This window comes from Chiloscyllium punctatum, chromosome 12, assembly GCF_047496795.1.
Source record: "Chiloscyllium punctatum isolate Juve2018m chromosome 12, sChiPun1.3, whole genome shotgun sequence".
NCBI lineage: Eukaryota > Metazoa > Chordata > Chondrichthyes > Orectolobiformes > Hemiscylliidae > Chiloscyllium > Chiloscyllium punctatum.
Window position 1 is genome coordinate 53,580,640 of NC_092750.1, and position 24,126 is coordinate 53,604,765.

The window sequence follows — 24,126 nt, forward strand, 5'->3', positions numbered from 1 at the left end:
AGCTTGTACGAGAGGGCATAACTACAAATTGAGGGGTGATAGATTTAAGACAGATGTCAGAGGCAGGTTCTTTACGCAGAGAGTGGTAAGGGCATGGAATGCCCTATCTGCTAATTTAGTCAACTCAGCCACATTAGGGAGATTTAAACAATCCTTAGATAAGCACATGGATGATGATGGGATAGTCTAGGGGGACGAGCTGAGAATAGTTCACAGGTCGGCGCAACATTGAGTGCCAAAGGGCATGTTCTGCGCTGTATTGTTCTATGTTCTATGTTCAGTGAATTCTATTCATCTAAGTCTGCCCAGCATGGTGGCTCAGTGGTTAGCACTGCTACCTCACAGCACCAGGGTCCCAGGTTTGATTCCAGCCTCAGGCGACTGTCTGCGTGGATTTGGCACATTCTCCCCGTGTCTGCGTGGGTTTCCTCCGGGTGCTCCAGTTTCCACCCACAGTCCAAAGATGTGCAAGTCAGGGGAATTGGCTATGCTAAATTGCCCATAGTGTTAGGTGTATTAGTCAGAGGGGAAAGGGGTCTGGATGGGTTATTCTTCAGAGGGTCGGTGTGGACTGGTTGGGCTGAAGAGCCTGTTTCCACACTGTAGGGAATCTAATCTAATCATAATAATCCTATCTGAAAGGGTTATACTGAGGAGGCAAGATTCAAGACTGAGAACTTTATGCAGCAGTGTCACCTTAAACTGCAAGATGCAATGTTGTTGAAAAGATGGGACTTATAGATGCTTGAAGACTAAGAAGTCACAGGATGGTGCTTCTACTAAATTCAGTTCGATGATGCTCATGGGATTAAGTGAAGGGATTGAAGGACTGAAAATCCCATTTTTGTCTAATGAAGAGAAGAGCTCATGATGAACAAATGGCAGCAATTTCAGACTTGGACTACAATATTGAGAGTGTGGTGGAATTATTAAATCAATTGTAAAGTATTTTTGTCTAACTAATTGATGGTGAAATCATGTTTTTTGTTTTTGTTGAGGGGAACCTGACAAAGGTGTACAAGAGGGGACAAACACGGTGAATAAAAAGCTGCTGTTCCGTGAAGAGTCAATAATGAGGATCTATACTTCTTCAAGTGAAAGGCAGAGGTTTTAGAAGGGATTTGAGGAAAAGGAAGTTTTATACCCAGGTGGTGGTGGATTGCATGGCCTGGTAGAGTAGTTCAAGTGCGAACCTTCACAACCTTTAAAAACGTACCTGGATGAGCACTTGAAGTGTCATAACATTTATGGTTATGAGCCTTGTGCAGGCAAATGGGACCAGTGTAAGTAGTAATATGCTTTTTGTGATACAGCCTTAATGCACTGAAGGGCCCATTGAGTACCACATGATTCCAGGCTTCTATGAATGCTTTGTCAATGCTGACTTTTCTTTCTTTGTTCCAGTAAACAATCTTAAAATGTGAAACCCTTTCTCTGGGAAATTCATATCTCTTCTTAAAGGTTATTGGTCTCTGTGGGGATCATTAACATTTTGAGCAAGCTGGTTACTTGGAACAATGTTTCACTCTCCCAGGTCAAATTTAATTATTCTGAGAAGTGGACCAGATAGATGTCTTCCCATATCAAAGGATATCCACCTCACTAATAACCTTTGCAGCTTCTTCATAGAAACTTCAGGGAAACTAGGGTTGTTGTCATCAGAAAAGAGAAGGTTGTGAAATGATTTAATAGAGATACACAGAATCACAAGGAATATAAATAGGATAGACCATTGCCCACGGGAAACAGTCAAGAACTAGAGAACACAGACAGAAGTGAAATGCCAACGTGAAGAAAAATTGTTTTATACAGGAAGTGCTTGCGATCTGGAAATGCAATGCCTGAGTACATGGTGGAGGTTTATACATGGATTTCAATGTTTAGGGGGAGAGAACAGAGTAGTTAGCTCACTTGGTTGCTCTTTCTGATCGGTTGAATTTCTTCCTTTCATGCTCGAATCATTCTGTGATTCAATGTAAACATAGATTTAGAAACAAAATCAAAATGAAAGATTGATCATTGTTGAACCTCAGAGGTAATTGGAATGGGAAGAAAAATATTCTGGTTACAATGAGATTGCTAATAGTGGAGCCATGTGTGTGCAATCCTGGTCAGCTGGTCAACAGAGAAAGGCACTGGAGAGGAATATTGTGGTCAGCTGCATCCAAGTCTGCAGACAGGCTGACAAGGAGGAATTACTGATCTTTGTCATACACACATAACTAGCTCTTTATGATCTTGACAAGAGCCATTTCAGTACTTTGGCAGGGGGTACCTGGTTGGATGGATCAAAACACAGACTTACAGGCAAGATAACATTTTCAAAGACCTTGGTGAGGAAATGGAAGTTGCAGATTGGCAGAAATTTACAAGGGTCACGGGAACAGGGACTGGGTTTTTCAGGTAAGTAATACCACTGTTCCCTCTCAACCTCCTGCGCAGGTTATGGACAGGCAATCAACTTTTAGATGCCACATTTGTCATTGTGATTGCTGAAAAAGATGTTAAGGGTTTGCATGCCAAAATACAACAACCACACATGACAAACAAAATATTTAAGATACATCAATGTTGACAGTCATTTTAAAAGACAGATGGATAACACCTGAAGAGACTGAATAATTCATACTACCAGCTCATGCCATGACCAGCAGAGGAATTTATGTGTCTACTGATTTAAGGGGAATAACATCAAGTAGGACTCATGGACAAAATGGGCTTGGAAAATCACAAGGGGAGATAGGTGAAACCAAAGAAAGATACATGTTCAGTTAATTAACGGATTAATTTGGAAACAACTTCCTTCTTAGCAGCTAAACATCACAACTCTATTTCAGATTATCTGAGAATAGCACCACTAGAGATTAATACCTAATTTATTAATATCTAAGACTTTATGCTTAAAAATAAACAAACTATTTAGGTTCCAAAACCCAAAGTATCTATTTCAAAGCAAAGTATGGAAATATTCTGAGCGTTAAAAATAAAACTCTTTTACATCCTGCTGAATGCAAATTCATGCAATTAGTTTAATCTGTTAAAAAACATCAACTAATGAAATTTGTCAGACGTTCTTAATGCAATGTTGTGGCTCCAAACTGTCAGTGTAATACACTTTTCTCACTGAGGAACCTTGTGTAGATTCACTGCCATCAAACCTGCTTACTGATATTCATTTCTGAGGAAATCCTTCTGGGGTAAGAATGCTGACAGAAAATCTTCAGCAGAGGTTGGCGCAGTAAATAGGTTGATTATGTATTATTTAATAGCTATTTGCATTACATCTGATATACATGATGGTCTCTTGTGAGACATCAGACTCAATGTAAGAAGCAAGTATTCATTAATGTTAGTTACACGGACTTAGCACAAGAACAATAATTTACAGACACCCTGAAAGCACCATTCACACCCGGTTCCTCTCAGGACCAGTAAACTTAATTAGATTAGATTCCCGCAAGTATGAAAATGGGCCATTTGGCCCAACAAGTCCACACCGTTCCGCTGAAGAATAACCCAGTGAGACCCATTCCCCTATCCTATATTCACCTCTGACTAATGTACCTAACACTGTGGGCAATTTAGCATGACCAATCCACCTAACTTGCACATCTTTGGACTGTGGGAGGAAACCAGATCACCCAGAGGAAACCCACACAGACACGAGGAGAATGTGCAAATTCCACACAGTCTGAGGTGGGAATCGAACTCAGGTCCTTGGCGCTGTGAGGCAGCAGTGCTAACCACTGAGCCACCATGCTGACCATAAATAGTCAGTCAGCACAAGTGGCAGTGGTGGGATTCGAAGACTTTTGTTGAGACTGGAAGCTAAATCCAGCACCTTAGACCGCTTGGCCACACTACCTGACATTTGTGCTCTAATAGGTGGACCTTATCACATGATGGCAGTTACCTATTCATTACTAACATCCTTATTTAATTGCTTTTAGCTTTTTTTGTGCACCAGAGATTCATAGTACAAGTCTTTCACCAAAATAAACCTTATGAAATTCTAGTTTGCGCCATGTATGATTAGCATAAACACTTCAGTCTACTAAGTGTTTGTGTATCTTTGGTGCTACAGAACGCTCAGTGCAAAATCAACAAAATTATCTTGAAGAGGGTTTTTTTTCGGCTAATAAGAATGGACACGATAAATGAAAAAAAAATGAGCGAAGTGAACTACGACGCATTAATATACTGAAGAACGATCCAATTTTGATGATCCATGTCCTTGATGAAAAACTGACAGATGTCGAATGCAATTAAAGTAGACAAACCAAATTAGTATTAAGCTTATGATGTGGAATCCAAATGGGATCAAACTGCTTAAGCGCTTGGTTTATGATATTCTTATTTTTACGAAATCATTACAAAAAGGAAACTTTCAAATGATTATTTTGAGTTGAACTTAAACCTAAGTCTCAGAGGTATAAGCAGGATGTGCTTATCTACTCTGCCATCGAGTTAAGTGAAATTACTATCAGGATCTTTATTGCTGTTGAGCTGTTTTCTTCACAACTTAGAAAGGACAATTTATAATTTGTACAGTGCTTAACTTTTACTGCTGATTTGAGTAGCATGTCTTAGGTGTGAGGAATGAAGCAGCTGTTCTCCTCCATAAGCTTTCTCACATCTTCTCCAACTACGTGTTACCATCATGCCTTTAAATAGATAGCAGCTTTTCAACCCAACTCTATGCTTTAGAAAAACAAAATCAGCTTTATTCACTGGGATCATTTTGAAATGTATGCATCCATTGGGTGTTGATGTTGCTGGTGAGGTTGGCATTTATTGTCCATTTTGAATTGTCTTTGAGAAGCTGACAGTGAACCATTTTCTTGAAGTGCTGCAGTTTGTGTGGTGAATGTATACCCACAGCACTGTGAAGGAGGGAGTTTCAAAATATTTCATTCCAGCAATAAAGGGAAAATGATACGTTTCTCAACGCACAATTTGAAATTGAACTGCCAAGTGCTGTCTAAGTCTTTTGAAGTGGCAGAGATACAGACAAATGCCTTGGTGAAATATTTAAAATTCGGAATTTAAAATTGGAAAAAAAAACCTTCTCAAAGGAACTCTATGTGGCATCTCCTGTTCATCTTGCCTGTTTTTCTTTACTTCAAGATCAACTGTAGCCATTTTGGAGAGACAAAAAATAATCTCTTGTACAGATGCATTCTTCCATATCAAGTGCTCCTGTCGCTCAGCTGATGGAATTGTCAGGATTTGGAAATAATGAGTCATGTTAGAATTCAATGCAATGTTACCATTACTCCTAGAATACTGTGAAAGTATTAACAAGGAAGCCTTTTCTTAAAAAAATCTGCTGGCACAAGATGTGACAGGCAAATTTATTACTGCCTATTTTGGCAAATCCCTATCAATTACTTAAATACCTCGAGGTTCACAGTAGCTAATGAATACAAATATGCCATTGTCCGTTTTTCAGTCATATTATCAAAGTCTAAGTTAATTAGTATGTTGCAAATTAACTCATTATTAGTTAAACCTCGAAAGTAACATCTTGTAAACAACAATTCAGTTGGAAATGTGTTTGGGACCATGTTTTAACCTGAGAGTTCACATAATATTAAAATCAAAGGCCAACTGGCCTATGGAGATGATCTATCTTTAATATCTAATTATAGTTAATTGTGCATATAAATATATATGAGACCATTATTGGCAGAGTTTTGCATGGGCTGTTCATATTCTGTTGTTGCAGCTTAACCACAAGTGGAGCAGAAATCGTACATAAAATCATAAGCAAGGAATTGTGGCATAGTTCCAGTGATATGACAGTGGCAGAGAGGGAGCAGCTCCATGAAATTTCCTGGCCTGTCTTCAAATGGAAATATAATATTTGAATCATATCATGACGTGCATTTCTGCGGTTCTCATGAGGAAAAAACTACACAGATGCGTTTAAAATTTAAGATTGCAGAAGGATAGTGTTTCATTGTCCATTACCTCAAAAGTACATCGACTACTACCAAACATGCATTGAAATATCAAAAATTTTGAGATCAAAACTTAATTTCTTTATCTGTCATCTTACTAATGAGTAAATATGAACTTAACAGAATGGAGTATCTTTTATTCTAACTGCAAAACCTGCTAGCTAATAACATTTGAAGTATCAGGTTTGAAATTATTACAGCTGACCAATAGAACACAATATTAGTTTCAAAAACAATTCTTGTTAAAACTTCATTTGTGCAGTGTGATTCAAACTATTCGTCACAACTAAAATTCCTAACATTAAGACCATCAGTGGAATTAAAATATGCTCTGACTTAATTTGCATTTTAAAATAATTATTCCCCACAAGACATTTTTGGCTAAATTCCAGAATGATAAAATGTCATAAATCATTCAATGAAGTATCTGTAATACATTAGATGTGTTGCCATTGTCACTGAACAGGCAGTATACTGCTTTCTGGCTATGAACACCATCTCCTTTCATTTTATTCATAAGATAGAACATAGAACATAGAAAAATACAGCGCAGTACAGGCCCTTCAGCCCTCGATGTTGCGCCAACCGAAGCCTACCTAACCTACACTAGCCCAGTAACCTCCATATGCTTGTCCAATGCCCGCTTAAATGACCATAAAGAGGGAGAGTCCACCACTGCTACTGGCAGGGCATTCCATGAACTCACAACCCGCTGAGTAAAAAATCTACCCCTGACATCTGTCCTATACCTACCATCCCTTAATTTAAAGCTGTGTCCCCTAGTAACAGCTGACTTCATTAGCGGAAAAAGGTTCTCACTGTCAATCCTATCTAAACACCTAATCATCTTGTACACCTCTATAAAATCTCCCCTAAACCTTCTTTTCTCCAATGAGAAAAGACCCAAGTGCCTCAGCCTTTCCTCATATGATCTTCCTACCATGCCAGGCAACATCCTGGTAAACCTCCTCTGCACTCGTTCCAATGCCTCCACATCCTTCCTATAATATGGTGACCAAAACTGCACACAATACTCCAGATGAGGCCGCACCAGAGTCTTATACAACTGCAACATGACCTCAGGATACCGGAACTCAATTCCTCTACCAATAAAGCCCAGTACGCCATATGCCTTCTTCACAGCACTATTTATCTGGGTGGCAACTTTCAAAGATCTGTGTACATGGACACCAAGATCCCTCTGCTCTTCCACACTACCAAGTAGTCTACCATTAGCCCAGTAATCCATCTTCTTGTTACTCCTATCAAAGTGAATGACTTCACACTTAGCTACATTGAATTCCATTTGCCACCTTACTGCCCAGCTCTGCAACTTATCTATATCCCGCTGTAACCTGCCACATCCTTCTTCGCTGTCCACAACTCCACCGACTTTCGTGTCATCCGCAAACTTGCTCACCCAGCCTTCAAGCCCCTCCTCCAGGTCATTTATAAAAATGACAAACAGCAATGGTCCCAAAACAGATCCTTGTGGAACACCGCTAGTAACTGCGCTCCAAGATGAACCTATACCATCAACTACTACCCTCTGTCTCCTTCCAGCCAGCCAATTCCTAATCCAAACCTCTAATGCACCCTCAATGCCATACCTCCGTAGTTTTTGCATAGAACCCCCAAAAACCACACAATCTGAGTATATCAACAGAGCATAAAAAAAGTTTTCCAGAATGAGCTCTCTGCAAATGGAGGAAAGCTTTTGTCCTAATTTGTTGAATTTTGTTTAAAGGCTTTTTTATTTCATTTTCAAATCAACTATGAGAGGCTAGCATATGTTGAACCTTCAATAATTTGTAGTAAATATGGAGTTGCCCATGACTTTTTAGTTAAGCACAGGCTTGTCAATAACAAGGGCTCTGTATGAAGTTGAAATGAATATAGTTGCTTTAAAAAGTATTTCTTTCATGAAATGTGGGCATCATTCAAAGTCAACATTTATTGCCAATTGCTGATTATGTTTGAACTGAGTGGATTGCTGAAGTGTTTCAGAGGCCAGTTAAGAGTCAGTTAGATTCTTGTAAGTCTGGAGTTGCATGGAGGTCACACCAGAAAAGGATGGCAGATTTCCTTCCTGCAAGTCCATTCATGAACTAGATGGATTGTTATGACAATTGATAATAGTTTCATGGTCACCATCACTGAAAGCAGTTTTATATTTGAGACTTATTAATTTATATTAACCACCTGTCATGGCAGTATTTGACCCATGTCTGCTGATCATTATGACAGTCATTGAAATGACTAGTCCAGTAACATTACCATTATGCGAACATTTCAGCAGATCATTGGGAGCTACTGCCATAAAATAACACAATCTGTGACCTTCAGTATCTATCAGGCTCCTTGAAACAATTTAGATTAGATTAGATTCCCTACAGTGTGGAAACAGGCCCTTCAGCCCAACCAGTCCACACAGACCCTCCAAAAAGTAACCCACCCTGACCCATTTCCCTCTGACTAATGCACCTAACACTATGGGCAATTTAGCATGGCCAATTCACCTGACCTGCACATCTTTGGACTGTGGGAGGAAACTGGAGTACCTGAAGGAAACCCACGCAGACACGGGGAGAATGTGCAAACTCCACACAGACAGTCACCCGAGGCTGTAATCGAACCTGGGACCTGAATGCTGTGAGGCAGCAGTGCTAACCACTGAGCCACAGTGCGACCCATGACAGTTATGACTTCATCTGTCAGGACTCTCAACTTGGAAATTACATCTCCAAGCACATCTCAGTTATTCAGATCGTTCTTCTTCTACAACCCAGTTTAACCAACATCTTGGTCAAAGTTGTTGGTTTTATCAGTGGCAATGTATTTGTATTTTGCTGAATATCAACTTTTGTTTTCAGAATATTCCTCAGAAGCACCTGAGGATGTTTACAATGTTTAAAATACAGCATCCTGACTTGAGATATACATCATTTTATCATTCACTCAAATTCTGAGCATCCCCATCCAAATATCTTTATGGGAGCATGGCTGCAGTGGACAGAGAACCACAAGCATTCTCTTTCCATGGACAGCTTAAAATGTGCAATAAATACTATCTTTGTGGACATATCAACATTTCAAGAATTGTTTTGAAGAAATAATATTTTTGCAACTTATTAAAATTTGCATTTTCTATTTATAATTTAATCAACTAATGAAGTCCAATTATTACCTCTCAATGGGTTGGGCAAAATTTATAATAAGACATGTCATGCAATTGGGCAAATAGCGTACTTTTCACTGGCTATTGCACAAATATTCTCTCTCTCACCTGAATGAGATGGATGACACAAACTATAATGCTATGTTAGCTCCTAAGTTTCAAGTACTCAAATCATTAATCTTTGCTCTTTGTGATTTGTAATGTTTTGATTACAAAGAGGAAAATCAGCCCATCTTCCCAACGCTAACTGTTTGAAAGAGCACAAGAACTACATTGATTTTTTTAAAATTTAAAATGGAAAATGAAAGTGTGGACATGGCTGTATTGGAGAGAATAATTTCTTTTTGCAATTTGAATGAAAAGTTAACCAGTAGTATATTCACTTATTGGCTACACAAGGCCGTCTAACTTCTGAGAAACTGGATTTTATATTTTTAAGAGACATACTGGCTCCAGTTGACTTTAGGTTAAAACAAAAATTGCTTAACAATGGCTTTCTTGTTAAGTTTGTAATGGACCAGGCCAGACACCTCAAAACATTTCAAGAAGGTAGCCCAGAGTCTAATTTTGCCAGTTTTTTTTTAAGCAGTTGTACAATGGATATCCCAAGAGTGATGCAGCTGGTCAAACCACCTAGTTATAAACAAAACAGAATTTATTTACAAGATTACAGAATGAAACACAAACAAAAGAGAACAAAATGCAGAATAACTTAATTATCTGAAAACCCAACAGGTTATCCCAGCGTAATGATGTTTTTCCCAGTACTTGCAACAATCCTCATGAACGCCCCTTGGCATAAAACATAAAATCAAACACAGAGTCTTACATGACAGACATCAGAAAGAGAGCACCAGCTTGGACCTGCTTCTTTGGATCCAGTAACTTTCTAAACACTACTGCTAAAATCCAAACCAAACCAGAGTAAAGTTGAGCTGGGAGAACTGGCCACTCCTCTTTCATTGCACAAGTGTTTTTTTCAGAAGCTCAAAAAACCTGTTGTCTGAGGCAGTATCTGTTAGCTATAATCAAACTGGCCCTAAACCCTTCAACCTTGACTTTTCAGAGTCTGTATCTTTTACGATCTCTACAAATAAATATCAAGGACAACATAACCTTGTTCAAGGAGCAGCTTCATCATAAGTTGCAGTTTATCATAGAACGTAGGTAGAATAGTTACACTCAGACCTCAAAATGCCTGCAAGCCAAGACTGGACTCTCCCTCAGAGAACAGAAAAGAAACAACACTCAAGACTCTGAAAAGAAGAGCTCTTAATCAAGCACGAACTTCAGTCCAACTGACCGAGTACAAAATTGAGGATCGCTGTGCTTGACAGCATTGTGATATCATCACTATATCACAAGAAATTAGAAAATGGCATTCTGTTCCATCCTTGGATTCTTGACCACCAGAACTACCTGTGATTTTCACCCTATGGTATTGATGCAAAACTGTATTTTCTAAACTATTCTGAAGAGGAGCCACATCAGAATCAAAACATTTACTCTGCTTCTCTCTCCACAGATGCTGCCAGGCTGACTGAATTTCTCCAGCATTTTCTATGCTTATTTCAGTTTTCCAACATCTGTAGTATTTTCTTTTTATTTGTCAGACTTATTTGTAAATGCATGCTCATGTGTTGAGCTTCAGGGAGGGTATAATTTAAGTTTGCACTCTGATCATTAATCAATTTTACCATGTATGAAAGGAAAAATTTGCTCACAATAAAATCAAGCATTGTTGCTCATTGAATCTCTGACCTTGAGAGAAGCCACAGAAATATCAGAGGCATTGGATTATGGAAGGTGATCACTCAAGTCAGACATGATTCGTTACGCAAAGACAAATTGTAGTCTATAGTGCAATCAGACCTGATAACATCTATATGACTTCATACAAACTATACATTAAAAGTAGATAGGCATACCTATGTAGTGATGGGTTAATTGTACTCTTATTTTATGCATGATATAAACCTAATCCAAATGATTCGATTTAAATAACTGTACACGGCTCAATTGGTATATGTTAATTTCTTGTAACCAAATACAAGAGTATAACTACCTCTACAATCTGTTGTTCTGGATCTCCAGTATATCAGTTTTACATATGCTGGAATCCCTGGCTATAGCTAAGCTAGGAAGGCAATTTAACACTCTACAGATCTCTCCAGTCACTCTCTAAAGACAGTAATCAGGCTACTATCAGACTTCAAAAAGTTATTGCAACAGAAGCCAAAAATGCCAAATTCTTATTCTTCCCCATATTATTGGTTATAGCTTAATATTACTGGTTACTCTTAAGGAAATCTCACATCTACATAGTTCAGCAACAAAAGTCTGCTGTTCTTGAGAGCTGTTTCAATGTTTTGGAAAAGATAGGGGCAAAACACATGCATCTTTCTTGATCCATCATTGTTCTATCTCTTAATCCCTTCTTTCCTATTCCTTACCATGAACCATAAAATGTTTCTTCATCAAGGTACCTTCACCAATGTCCTCACTCAACCTCTGACTTACTTGATTTCTCATTCAACCTCCGTTCAATATTCATCATATTCTGTTACTTGCATTCACTGCTCTCCTGTAAACTCTTACAGGCTCCTTTCAGATAATCCCCAATTCATATTTACAACCATCTGATCTTGTGTGCCCTCTCCACTCTGACTGTGCTCAATCATTTTTGAATAGGTCCTTGCATCATTCCCCAATATCCTCTTCCCTTACTCAACTCTCCTTCATTCTCTATTTTTCTCCCATTACAATTCTCTCCCAATTCAATTGTCTATGCATTTTCAATTGACCTTCCCCTCAATGAATCTCATTTATCATCATGACCACTCACCCCAACCTGACCCAGCTAGTTATACCCACCACACGACTACACTCCTCAACAACCTAACCACTCCCCATTGCTTGTTACCCACACGCTTACCTGACACAGATACATATTTCATTCAGTTACCCACCTCCAACCTATCCCCTACCCACTCTCTCAGCATCCTGTGGCAAATCTCACTGACATACCAACTTCTCTCTCACCACCCATTTACCCACCTTACCCATTTAATTACTTATCCTTCAAAACCACTGACTCCTTACCCACCTCATTAACCTATCCTGGTGTTATGGATCAGACCATTCTCACTCAAAATATATTAAGACAACAGCCTAGACCCTAGGTTTATCTTATTTTCAGGATGAGTACCAGCCACTGTGTTGTAGATGCAATTCAATTGGTCAAACTACACGTCTTGAAGCAAAACCTACGTTATTCATACGCTATAGTTAAAATACAACAAAAGAAATTTTGAATAATTTAATTATATTGGAAAAGTTAATAGAATAATACATTATCTAACTACTGAACTGCAACTGTTTCAATTTGGTGGCATACCATAAACATATCCTTGGCAAAGGCAAATTCAATAAAATAGATTGTCTCACATACAATTCTAGCAGCAGGAAGAGAACCCCCAGTTTTTGATTATACCAGCGAAAGGAAAAACAGCTTCCACATCCAGCTTCAAGACCTCCGCAACAACTACTAAAGAAACTCAAACTAAAAATCTAGGTTCTGAGGGAGATTGATCTCACCCATTCAGGCTGTTTCTGTTCTCCTATCTTAACACCTCTCTTCAACAAAAAGGATAAAGTACACCTCTTAAAGCCATAATATCCTCACACCAGCACCCACTTAACACCCTTTTATTCACTCATCCGCATATTCCTTTACATTCAAACTAGACCTTAAAACTCACCATACAAATGTCCTCACTATTCCAACTCATGTTTGTTGACTTAACCTATTTCTCAATTGATGTTACAGTAAATTTCCAATTTGCAATATTTGATAATTATGTCGGTGTAAAACATATCTTGAAAACAGGTTTTTTTCACATTACATTTTTTACCTTTAGAAAGAAGTACCATAACAGAATCCAATTAATTTACAACAGAAAGATATCACGGAGAGTAATTAGTTTCCTTCAAAATCCTAACTTGTATCAATATCAATGATAATTTTAAAAGGAATTTTTTTAAAAGGAAGGTTCAAAAACAACAAATGTTAATTAAAAGCACATGAAAGCTAATTATAAAATGCTATTCTATCCACATAATATATGCAATTGATTATGTTAGGCAAGAATGCACAAGAAAATTCTCCCAGAATGAATTGTTTTATTAACAGGGCTTATCAAATATAAATGAGGTTTCACACAATGCATCTATCTATTCAGAAGTCATTTTTAGAAATTTGTTGTAAAACATTGCTGCAGAATCTCACTGCTGTTGCAATTTATTTGCATATATTTACATTCAGATATCCAAAATTTTGATTCTTAGCCCTTGGAAGACTTTCAAAATGTCAAACTAAGTCCAGTTTTAGGGCCAGTTTAGTCCCTTTGTTTCTCTAAGCGCCATTATTCATCCCTGATTATTGGATTTGTAATGAGCAGGGTCCAGTGAGAAAAATGCTGACTTCAGTGCACAGATGGTGACAAATTAACAACTGTTGAGCACTACTGTATTCATGAGATCTGAAATTATTTTTTTCGATTCTTGGGCACTGAGGTCCACCTCTCTTTTTTCAGCAATTGAATAACTTTGTTACACCAAACGAGTGCTGCACTGTTGGCTCAAACAATCATTGGCCTGAAAGTCTGATAGTGCCATTGCACTATTGAAACAGTCAGAGAGACACTTCTGTCACCTGAAGTCTGATCTTGGCTCAAGCACCTGTGAACTTTGAGTTATAGCTCTACCATTATGGGGCAGGAGCATTCTCTGATAAAGCACTGAGGAACACCTCAGAGTGCTTGAGAAAGCTTGCAGAGCTCAACACAAATTCAATGCCAATTTTAGTGTCAATACCAGAAAAGGCATTGGCACAAAGCCATTACTATTTGTGAGCCATATTTTTATGCTGCCTCCTGACACTATATTAGCACTTCCGAGGATGTTTTGACCCAATTACCGTCAAGTTATACAGAGATAACTGATGATGGCCTCGAAAGGTTTCAGGTTGACTCTTTTCACAATCTTTGGGAATTAACTAATACCATTTGGTCTGTATTCTGTCCAGGACCAAACAAATCCCAATTTTGCTGTGCAGCTCTCTTTCTTCAAGGCACCTGATGTGAGCCAGGCCTCTTCAATACCCACTTATACAAATGTCAGGATACAGGACCAAAGAGACTATGACCTGCAGTGTCAAAGCAACCTATTCAGGAGTCTTTCCAGATCTCAACTGACTTGAACATCAGACAGGAGAAAATTATGATACTGCAGTGCTACAAACTATGACTGGCATTCCTGACAAATATCAACACAGCACATAACAACTAAGAGGAACACACAGGTCACCGACATAGATATAGCAGGATTTCAACAATACTGATGTGCACAATAAAACCACATAAAAAGCCTATTATTTGGAAGTAAATGTGTTATTTGTGCCTTAGGGGTTGTTTGCTGTTCAGATAACAATTGGACATGCAGTTCCTTTGATGTACTGTATTCTTCCCCAATGTACTGTGGTTGCTGTAAGCAGGCCCTAGCTGAACCATCATTGAAGGAGTGGAGTAATCAAGAAAGGTGGCTCTTTTATCTGTACAGGACACAGACAGTATGTTCCTGGTTCTTAAAAAAATCCACATAAGTCTGAGCCTTTTTGGAAAGGAAATTTCCTCATTGGTCATTTGTTGTAACCTCATTTGGAGGTCCTTGTCATTTTCTCAACTTCCCATTGACATTCCACTGATGCATGAGGATGGCTGTAATCATTTTAGGAAGACCATTTCTGAAACCACAGAATTAAAACAGGTCTTGAATGGAAATTGGTCAAATGCAGATTATAATTTTCAGTTGGACAGAGGAATTTTCTCTGACTAAGCAATTCAAAGTTTCTCATACCAAGATTACAGACAATTCATGCCTCTGAACTCAACCACCTTTTTACTTCAGAAGTTAGATATCTGTTCTACAAGATTAACTTCAATTGTATACAATTATAGCACAAGGTATGAATTATTGGCATGGGGCTTTGTCGTCCTACAATTATTCACATTTGTATATCACTTGTATTGGAATTTATCAAGTGCATTAGAATAGGAATGTCTGACATTACTGATTTATATCAAACTTCCAGTACCCAAATTCCAGAACTATACCATTGCCATGACTGTGTGTCAGAACCCAGATGTACTGTGGACATTTTAAACTTCTAATTTCAACATGTGTTCTTTTTCTTCTTAAAAGCAGGCTGATAAAGCCAAAATTGACTGGAGAGGGAAATTCGTTGGCTGTCTGGAAAGAGGGACCCACAGAACCTTACATCGAACAATAATCCATCAAAGGGAGGAAGTGGCAAGTTAAAACAGGTTGGACTGTGATCGTTTATGATCACACAGATACCGAGAAGCTGATGGTCTCTAGCTGAACAGTGAGCCACAATGTACAGATCATGTTCCAAACTGCAAACACATTTTGTGTTTTCACTTCAAGAATACACAAGGACAAGGGTTTAAAAGAAGTTTCAACTCCACTGGAAGATGCTAGTGAGACTGACTGTTCGCGTGTGTACCAGTCTGGGTTTGAGCATGAAAGAGCTGAAAAAGTTACAGTTGAAGAATGTGCAATTGTCATCTGTGCTTCAGGTAAAGGAAGACCTTTCAGTTCAAGTGCTGCAAACCAGAAAAAAGGAAACAGGGCAACAAAAGGAGTCTTCCACATCCTGGATATTAGAATTATTAAATGCTGGATTGAGGACGGATGAACTGGGTCCTCTTCTCTTTTATGCCCACCCTGTTGGTTGCCACATGTTTGATTTAAAAACGGATCCTTTCCCTTGTGGATACTTCGGTCCCAGACCAAAATGAACTTGCGGTTTAAAAGGAGTCAAGTTGACCAGATGTCAAAAGGAACCAGAATTTAAAAATCTCAAGCCAACAGGCAAAATTAAGCATCGTGAAACCAACTATTTAATTATCAATATCAATGCAATCATTCAGGTGCATTTTATGGCTACAATGTGCAACTATCAAGTCTTGGTGAATAATTCAAAGATTGCTCCATGCATCTATTTTTAATACTTTAACACTTTTGGACTCACTCTTTATTTCTAATCTGTGTGTATGTGTGTCAGATTACGAATTCCTCTTGCATATAGGAATCAAAAAACTCACTCTTTGTGAACTCAAGAACGTCTGGTTAACTTGACTCCTTTTAAAACACAAGTTCATTTTGGTCTGGGACAAAAGATATTAATAAGAGAAAGGTTCTGTTTTTAAATCAACCATGTGGTAACCAACAGCGGTGGTCTTAAAAGAGAAGAGGAGCCAGTTCATCCCTCCTCAGTCCAGCATTTAACAATTTGGGACAACCCATCTGGAACTGAAACAAATTGGGAAATCTCACCTGGGGTCTGGACACTTCCTCTGCACCAAACAATATTATAATGTTCAAAATGTTGAATTCCCTGAACTAATCTACCAGCAAATTAATACAATAATGAATACCTGTAGAATGTGGTGGAGGGCCACAAAGCAACACAACTCCTTGTCCCTCTCGGACAGACACGTTATTTCTTGATTTTCCTTTGAAGCTTTCAAGATCTGCACAAGAATACAAGACAATACCATTTGTAAACTCATGCAACTGTGAAGTTAAATATTGTTATTTTTTTTGATAAGCACTCTAAAAATAGTCTAAAGAACATAGAAAAGACATGCCACATTGGTGTGAAATATTAAAAATCTTGTGTTACATTGAGCACTCCCTTTGTGCAACCTGTCACACTTTATTCTGACTTACCAACACCAACATGCATTATCAAGTGCAATTCTAATGCACTTGATAATGGGGTTCGAGGTCAGTGTATCGACATCAGAAACAAATGTAATGCACACATCATGCTATGTAAAAAATACATGAGCATTCACAACATTAAATCAGGGATGCCAAAAGTCCAGTGAGGAAATTACACGGTACGAATCATGACAGAACCTGGAATTTTCCAATTACACATGTTGTTTGAAGTTTGTTCATTATGGGTTGATGGTGCAATGTCTTTAGTTAGCTGCATGAATAACATCCAGAATTCCTATTCTTCATTGCTATCTAATGATTTTTTTTCCCTGTAGGTATGCATTGAGCAATAAGAATTTCTGACTTCATTTCGATGGCCCCAAGGGAAATTGAATAATAAATACACTGATTGTTCAGGTGTGTACACACAGGCTGACTTCTTCAGCGGATTCGCTACAGTATTATCCCTTGATTCCCCATTCTTGTTAAGGTTGAGTTGTACTGATATATTTCTTCCTTTAATTTGTTTATGTCTTATGACCAGGAAACTCTTCCATCACTGAGTCTTTCTTATGTGTGACATTATCTTGAAATATTTTCATTCCATTCCATGACTGAAGAGGTATTACCATTTGTTAAAACAAACAAATTCAGGGACTTATACAATTAATCTGAGAACTGAAAGACCTACGAGTGAAGGAAAATAATTCTTTGAAATTTGCATCACAGGTAAACATGGTGGTTAAGAAGATATTTAGCATGTTTGCCTTCATTGCTCAGACCTTTCAGTATGGGAATTGGGATTTCATATTGAGATTTTACAGGATGTTGATAAGGCTTCCTTTGGAGTACAGTGTACAGTTCTGGTCATTCTATTATAGGAAATATATTACTGAACTGGACAGGGTTCTGAAAGGATTTACCAGAATGTTGCAGGAATGGAGCGTTTGAGTTATAAAAATGGGCTGGAGTGTCGGCGTTTGAGGAGTGACATTGTTGAGGATTTTAAAATTATGAGAGGCACAGCTAGGGTGAATAGCAAAGGTCTTTTTCTTCAGAAAGGTGGAGGGCGGGGTGGAGTTCAAAACTAGTGGGGGTACATTTTTAAATGAGAAGAACGATATAAAAAGGACAAGAGGGCATTTTTAAAAAAAATTTAGACAGTGGTTCATGTGTGGAATGAACTGCCAGAGGAAGTGATGGATGCAGGTACAGTTACAACATTTAAAAGACATTTGGATAAGTACATGAATAGCAAAGGTTTGGAGAGAAATGAAGCAAACACAGGCAGATGGAACTAGCTTAGTTGGTGAACATGGTTGGCATGGACTAGTTGAACTGAAAGGTCTGTTTCCATGCTGTATGACTCTCTGGCTCTAAAACATCAAGACCATTCAGTACATTATAAACTTCAAATCCAGCTTGCTTAATAAAAATAAATTATTTACTTCTTTGCCATATATTTTTTCCAATGTTCCAATTATTTAATCTAAATGAAATATATTTTAAACAAAATAATGTTTTGATCATATTTATGGCATTATAACGTTAAAGAATTCAGACAGTAAGCTTATTAAATTTTGTATGAATTCTCTATGATTTAACAAGATCATTCTTTACACTGTCATCCTATTTTATTCTGAACTGAGGGTTTTCTCATCATACAGCCTGCATAATTTTACATTGACGGTCATATTTAATCTCTCCTACTGCCAAAATTTATGTGTTGCTAAAACTCTCGCTTATGTCTTCGGCACCTCCGGACTCCACTTTTCTGAAACACCCTTTCTCTTGTTTCATCTCCAGACAACACAAACTCATCTAAACCTTTGCTGTCTATTTCCCATCTCCCATTAATTTGTACTCACCCAAACTCCTGTGATAGTTAAGCTTCATTAGCACCCATTCTTCCAGACCTCCAATTTAAAATTCTCAGCCTTATAAGAAATTTCAGCATTATTGCCCCTCTTGATTTTGCTAATCTCCAACATTTCAAGTTCCCTTATTCTAATGCTTTCTAATTCACCAAATCTGGCCTCTAATGCATTAATCCTTCTCTTCCAGTAACAGCCATGACTTTGGTCATCTCTGCCCCAATCCCCAGGATTCCCTTCTGAAGCCTCTCCACCTCTAAATGAAAACCATTACATTTACTGAGGGTTTGGTCCGTCCTTCATTTATCTTTTTCGTTGACTCAGTGTATGTTTGTGTCTGATTTCTCTTCTCAAAAGTGCCTGGGGACAAATTTCTACAAAATTCAATTTGCTGCTCTGATATCTACTGAATGATATACCACAATGATCTTTTAACATTTAAAATACGGTTATAACATTGACTCATTACTGTTTAATGTGACAAGATGAAAGTGATATGAAGTTGATGTAATATTTTGATCATTGCAAAATACACATGACTTCAGTAACAGATGATATCACAAGATTAGAAAAATGTTCAGCTATAACCTGACTGCACTACCACATTAATTCTTCAAAAGTCTAGAAAATGACATTTTAACATTTCAGGCTCATGGCAATATCTATATTTATTAACGTAGACATAAAATTCTATTATGCTCGTATTATAATCCTGCTAGAGACCATTAACACAGAAATGTGAACAACTTTAACCAACAGAATTTTGATATACAATATTTCATGTCTTTATACAAAGCACACTTCAGTTTTCATATGAAAAAAAGGAATGAATGCTAGCAGATGGTGGGTAAGGGAGTTTTAAAGTTTTGTACATATTTGACTTTGTCATTCCCATTTAACACAAAAGTTACAGTTTAAGTTCGAAAATCTCTTGACTGAAGTACAATTTAATGAAGTCCCCAGAAGAAATGCAATTGGGCTCAGTTAATCCAAGCAGCAGTTGAAATCAGTTCCTCTGTAACTGGGTGAAATAGGCCTTTTGTGTTGAAAGTATATAAAACTAGCCAACTTAGTGTGATACAACATTTGAGTGTGCCTTAGAATCAAATGCTGCAAGTTGAGTGATTAAGGGAGTGAAATGAAGAAAGGGACAAGTTGCTCCATTATTTTTGTTTTTCTGAACACTTTTGTCCTTCAGGAATTGGTTCTTAATCTGACACAGAAAATGACACTTATTATTTTGAGAGTGTCTGGTAAGTGGCTCAAGTTTATTCTATTCCTAAATTTTACACAATGAATTATAACTGGTGGCTAGGCTAATTAAACATAAAACATATCAAAAGCAAAAGTTATTATTTAACAAAATAATTAAGTAGCTAATTAGAACACATGAAGGAACAGAATACAGACAAGCCAAATTCCTCTCAAACATATCTGCAATAAGTGTTTTAAGTTTGAACATCTTTGTCCCAGAGACTGAACTACAGACACTTCCACACATCTGAAATTCTTTGTACCAGGAGGCAGTCAGATCTCTTAGGTTTGGGTTTATTGATTTAGTCACAGCTCAGAGACAGAAGAGTGGTAATGCAAATAAGACAGCGAAGGGAACCAAGGGGGAAAGGGCTCAGGAATCTCAGTCTTGACAACTGTTCAAAACTTTTGAGATCCTTTCAATTTATTTGGATGAGAGTAGAGAATGTAGGGTGAATGAGGTAGCTCACCATGGTACCAATTACACTAGATGACATGGACTGTTATGTGAATATTAAATAGTACTGGATATCAGAAGGACAGAAAGATCAGAAAAAAATGGAGAGACGGCTGTTTTAGTTAATGATGGTGTTAGCATTCTAGAGAGAGATTATCTATGTTCAGAAAACCAGGATGTGAAACAGATTGGATTGAGATGAGAAATATTAAAGGCAAAAGTAATTTGTATGTACAGCACCATGAAGAGTAAAGTTGGGGTGAGAAATAAAGGAAGAAATAACAGAAGCTTGTGTGTAAGACACAGGAATAATTATAGGAAACTTTAATCTAAATATGGACTCAGCTTGGCAAAGACAGCTTCGATGAGGACCTCAGAAAATGTTCAGGACAGTTTCTCAGAACAATCTAACCAGAGAGCAGGCTGTAGTAGACCTAGCATTATGGAATGAGACAGGATTAATTAATAGTCTCTAGGTAAGTTAGCCGAGATAGCTTGATCATAATCAGACTGAATTTTACATTCAACTTGAGAGACACAAATGTGTTTGTTTGAGATTATTTTTAAACTTGAATAATTACAATTATGAGAGCAAAAAACACTGGCCAAAGTAAAAGCTAAATTTAAAAATAAATAAAATGAGATTCAGTGGCAGAAATTAAGGGGATATTTTAGAATGCACATAATAGATATATTCCAAAAGGATAAAACTAAAGACACTGAATCTGAATTCAAAATAAAACAGATTAACTGAGAGTGCAAAAAATGTATGATTTGATAGCCATTAAATTCACTGGATGGATCAGAATGTACGACAAGCTTAAGATGGGATCAAATGTACAAAATAAAACATATAACTAGGATAAAAACATATAGCAACAAGATTAGATAGAATATAAAAAAAAGAATGACAAAGAATTAAGAAACAAAAAAGAGCGTGGATGAAAGTTAGCCTGAAATATAAAAGCAGATAGTAAGAATTTCTATAAATATTTTGAAGAAAAAGCAAGTTGACAAAGTGAGCATTGTTCCTCGAGAAAATGGAACTGGAGACTTAATGGAAAATAAGAAAATGGCAAACAAATTGAACAGATATCTTGCATCAGTTTTCATGACAGAAAATGGAAAAAATAGCTCAAAAGCAGTTATAAATCATGAAATGAAAGGCAAGGTGGATCTCATGAAGTTCAGAATTACCAGAGAATTTACAATGAATAAACTGACGGAAACACAGGCTGACACGTGTCCAGGTCACAATAGGTTTCACTCTAATGTCTTGAAAGAAGTGGTAAGTGAGATACTTGATGCATTGACTTCATTTTTCCCAAACTCCCTCGATTCAGGGATGGTCCAATTAGATTATAAAACAGTAAATGTAACCTGTTAATGCAAAATAGGAGAAAAACAGAAAGTAGGAAATTCCAGGCCAGTTATCTTAACATTTGTCAAAGAAAAATGTTTGAAGCCAAAACAGGAACTTGGATAAGTTCAAGGTAATCAAGCAGAGTGAACATGATTCTGTGAAAAGGAAGTTATCTTTTACCATCATATTCGAGGTCTTTCAGGAGGTTCCAGGTACTGTGAATAATGGAGAACCAATGGAGTTAATGTACTTAGATTTCCAGAAGGCCTTTGATAATGTGGCACATCAAAAGTTATTGTGGAAACTAAAAGCTCACGATGTCGGGGCAGTATATTGACGTGGATAGAAGATTGGAAGGCTAACGGGGAGCAGAGTTGGCATAAATAGGTCTTGCTGGTGAGAGATATGGAACAAGTGGTGAACTACAAGGATTTGTGCTGGAATTTGAACTGTTACAATTTATTTCAATGACTTAGATAAAATGACAAAATGCATAGTTGCCAAATTTACTGAAAGCAAAATAGGAGCAAAGTTGAAAAGCATTGTAAGGACGTTACAAAATGACATAGATAGATTAAATAAATTGCCAAACAGATGATGAAATAGGAATGTGTGATATCATCCATTTTGGCAAGAAGAACTTAAAAAAAATACATTATCAAAATATTGAGAAATTGCAGAAGTCTGAGGTACGGAAAGATCTCTATATGCCAATGAGAGAATCACAAAAGCTTGTTACCAGTTACACAAAGTAATAAAGCAAGGCCATAGATGTTATCATTTGTGAAGGGAACTCAGCACATAAATTGGGATATTATACTTCATTTGTACAGGGTACTGGTGAGACCACATCTGGAAAACTTTGGACAGTAACAAAAATAGGAAGTGCTGGAAAAGCTCAGCAGGTCTAGCAACATCTATGGAAAGAAATCAAAATTAAAGTTTTGTGTTCGGTGTACTTTCCTCGGAATGTGTTTAATACTTTGTACTGTATTGGTCACCTTATTTAAGAAAGGATGTCAATGCTTTGGAAACAATTCAGAGAAGGTTTATTTGACTAATAGGTGGACTAATGTCTTGGCTTAGTTGAACGGTTTGAGAAGGTGGTTTGCCTCTGTAATAGCTGAGAAGACCAAGTGTCAACACAATTGAAACATAAATAAACTGAAGGGTTAATTGCAAAGTGCAAAATTAAATTCCAAAGCTTTCCTTAATCTGGGAATCCAGATGAATAATTTATTCCTTTTACTTGAATAACTGCAGACATCAAGACTCTAGCTCTTAAGTTCAATGAGACCATTTGCCATTTTATGAACTCACTTGTACAACAAGCATAAGGTACCATTTCCCTGGTTAATTTAAGCTAATGTGTTTTTCCAGTCTTCAGTTTTTTACCCTCTTTTTTCCTAGTAAACTTACAAAATCTGAAATCAAAATCTATAACACCAAAACAGACGAACTTAGGCACCTGTAACAATATGAAGAAATATATTGATCTCATGAAGTTCTTTGGAGAATTCCAACAGCACATGCAAGGAGAACTCTCTAATCTATTAATTATTTGTACATGCCAGCATAGTCCATCAAAATCTATGACAATTCTCTAGACATACTGGAAGCTGTTTGCATGGCTGATTTTAATACAGTTGTTAAATAATTCAGTTAGACATTTTAATTGACTTGTTAATCAGATATCTTAATGCAACTTAACATCCAAATGTAATTAAAGTATCAACATTTTTCACGTTTTTATGTTATCTTTCTGATTTTGTTCATATTGTCCATGTGACAGCTATATGTTAAAAAGCTGGGCTGTTTTGATTTGTGATAGGTCAACCTTCAAATCAGAATTAACAAGATGAAACACTGCAAATAAAACAACATTATTTTCAATGGTTAACTGAGCATTGCAGTTGTGCAAAGGCAAAAATATCCTGAAGCAAACTTTCTGTGACACTACAGAGCTATGCAGCACTAGGTGTAGACACTGCAGATATAACAAGTGAAGGAACACTAAAACACAATGAAAGAGTCTCTGGGATAGAAACAGGGAGCCCATGAATATAAATATTCAGAAAAGAGAGATTAGTCATTACTAAAAATAATTTAGAAGTCAAAGCCAGGTATAAGATTGCCACGTATGTTACTTAGGATGCAAGCATAATAAATAGTGTCACTTTAAAGAATAGGCTTGAAGACTGTCCTTGACATACCTTCTTGATCGGTCT

The 24,126-nt window shown here is 37.3% G+C and overlaps 1 protein-coding gene across 15 annotated transcripts in view; it reads right to left on the minus strand.

The window, feature by feature from the left end:
• LOC140483855 (contactin-4-like) overlaps positions 1-24,126 on the minus strand; it is a 2,466,301-nt gene that overhangs the window by 761,988 nt on the left and 1,680,187 nt on the right. For all 15 annotated transcript variants that reach the window (XM_072582595.1, XM_072582599.1, XM_072582606.1 and 12 more), the window contains one exon: positions 16,662-16,757. In XM_072582595.1, the coding sequence (XP_072438696.1) occupies positions 16,662-16,757 (96 nt within the window). The remainder of the gene's footprint in view (positions 1-16,661; positions 16,758-24,126) is intronic.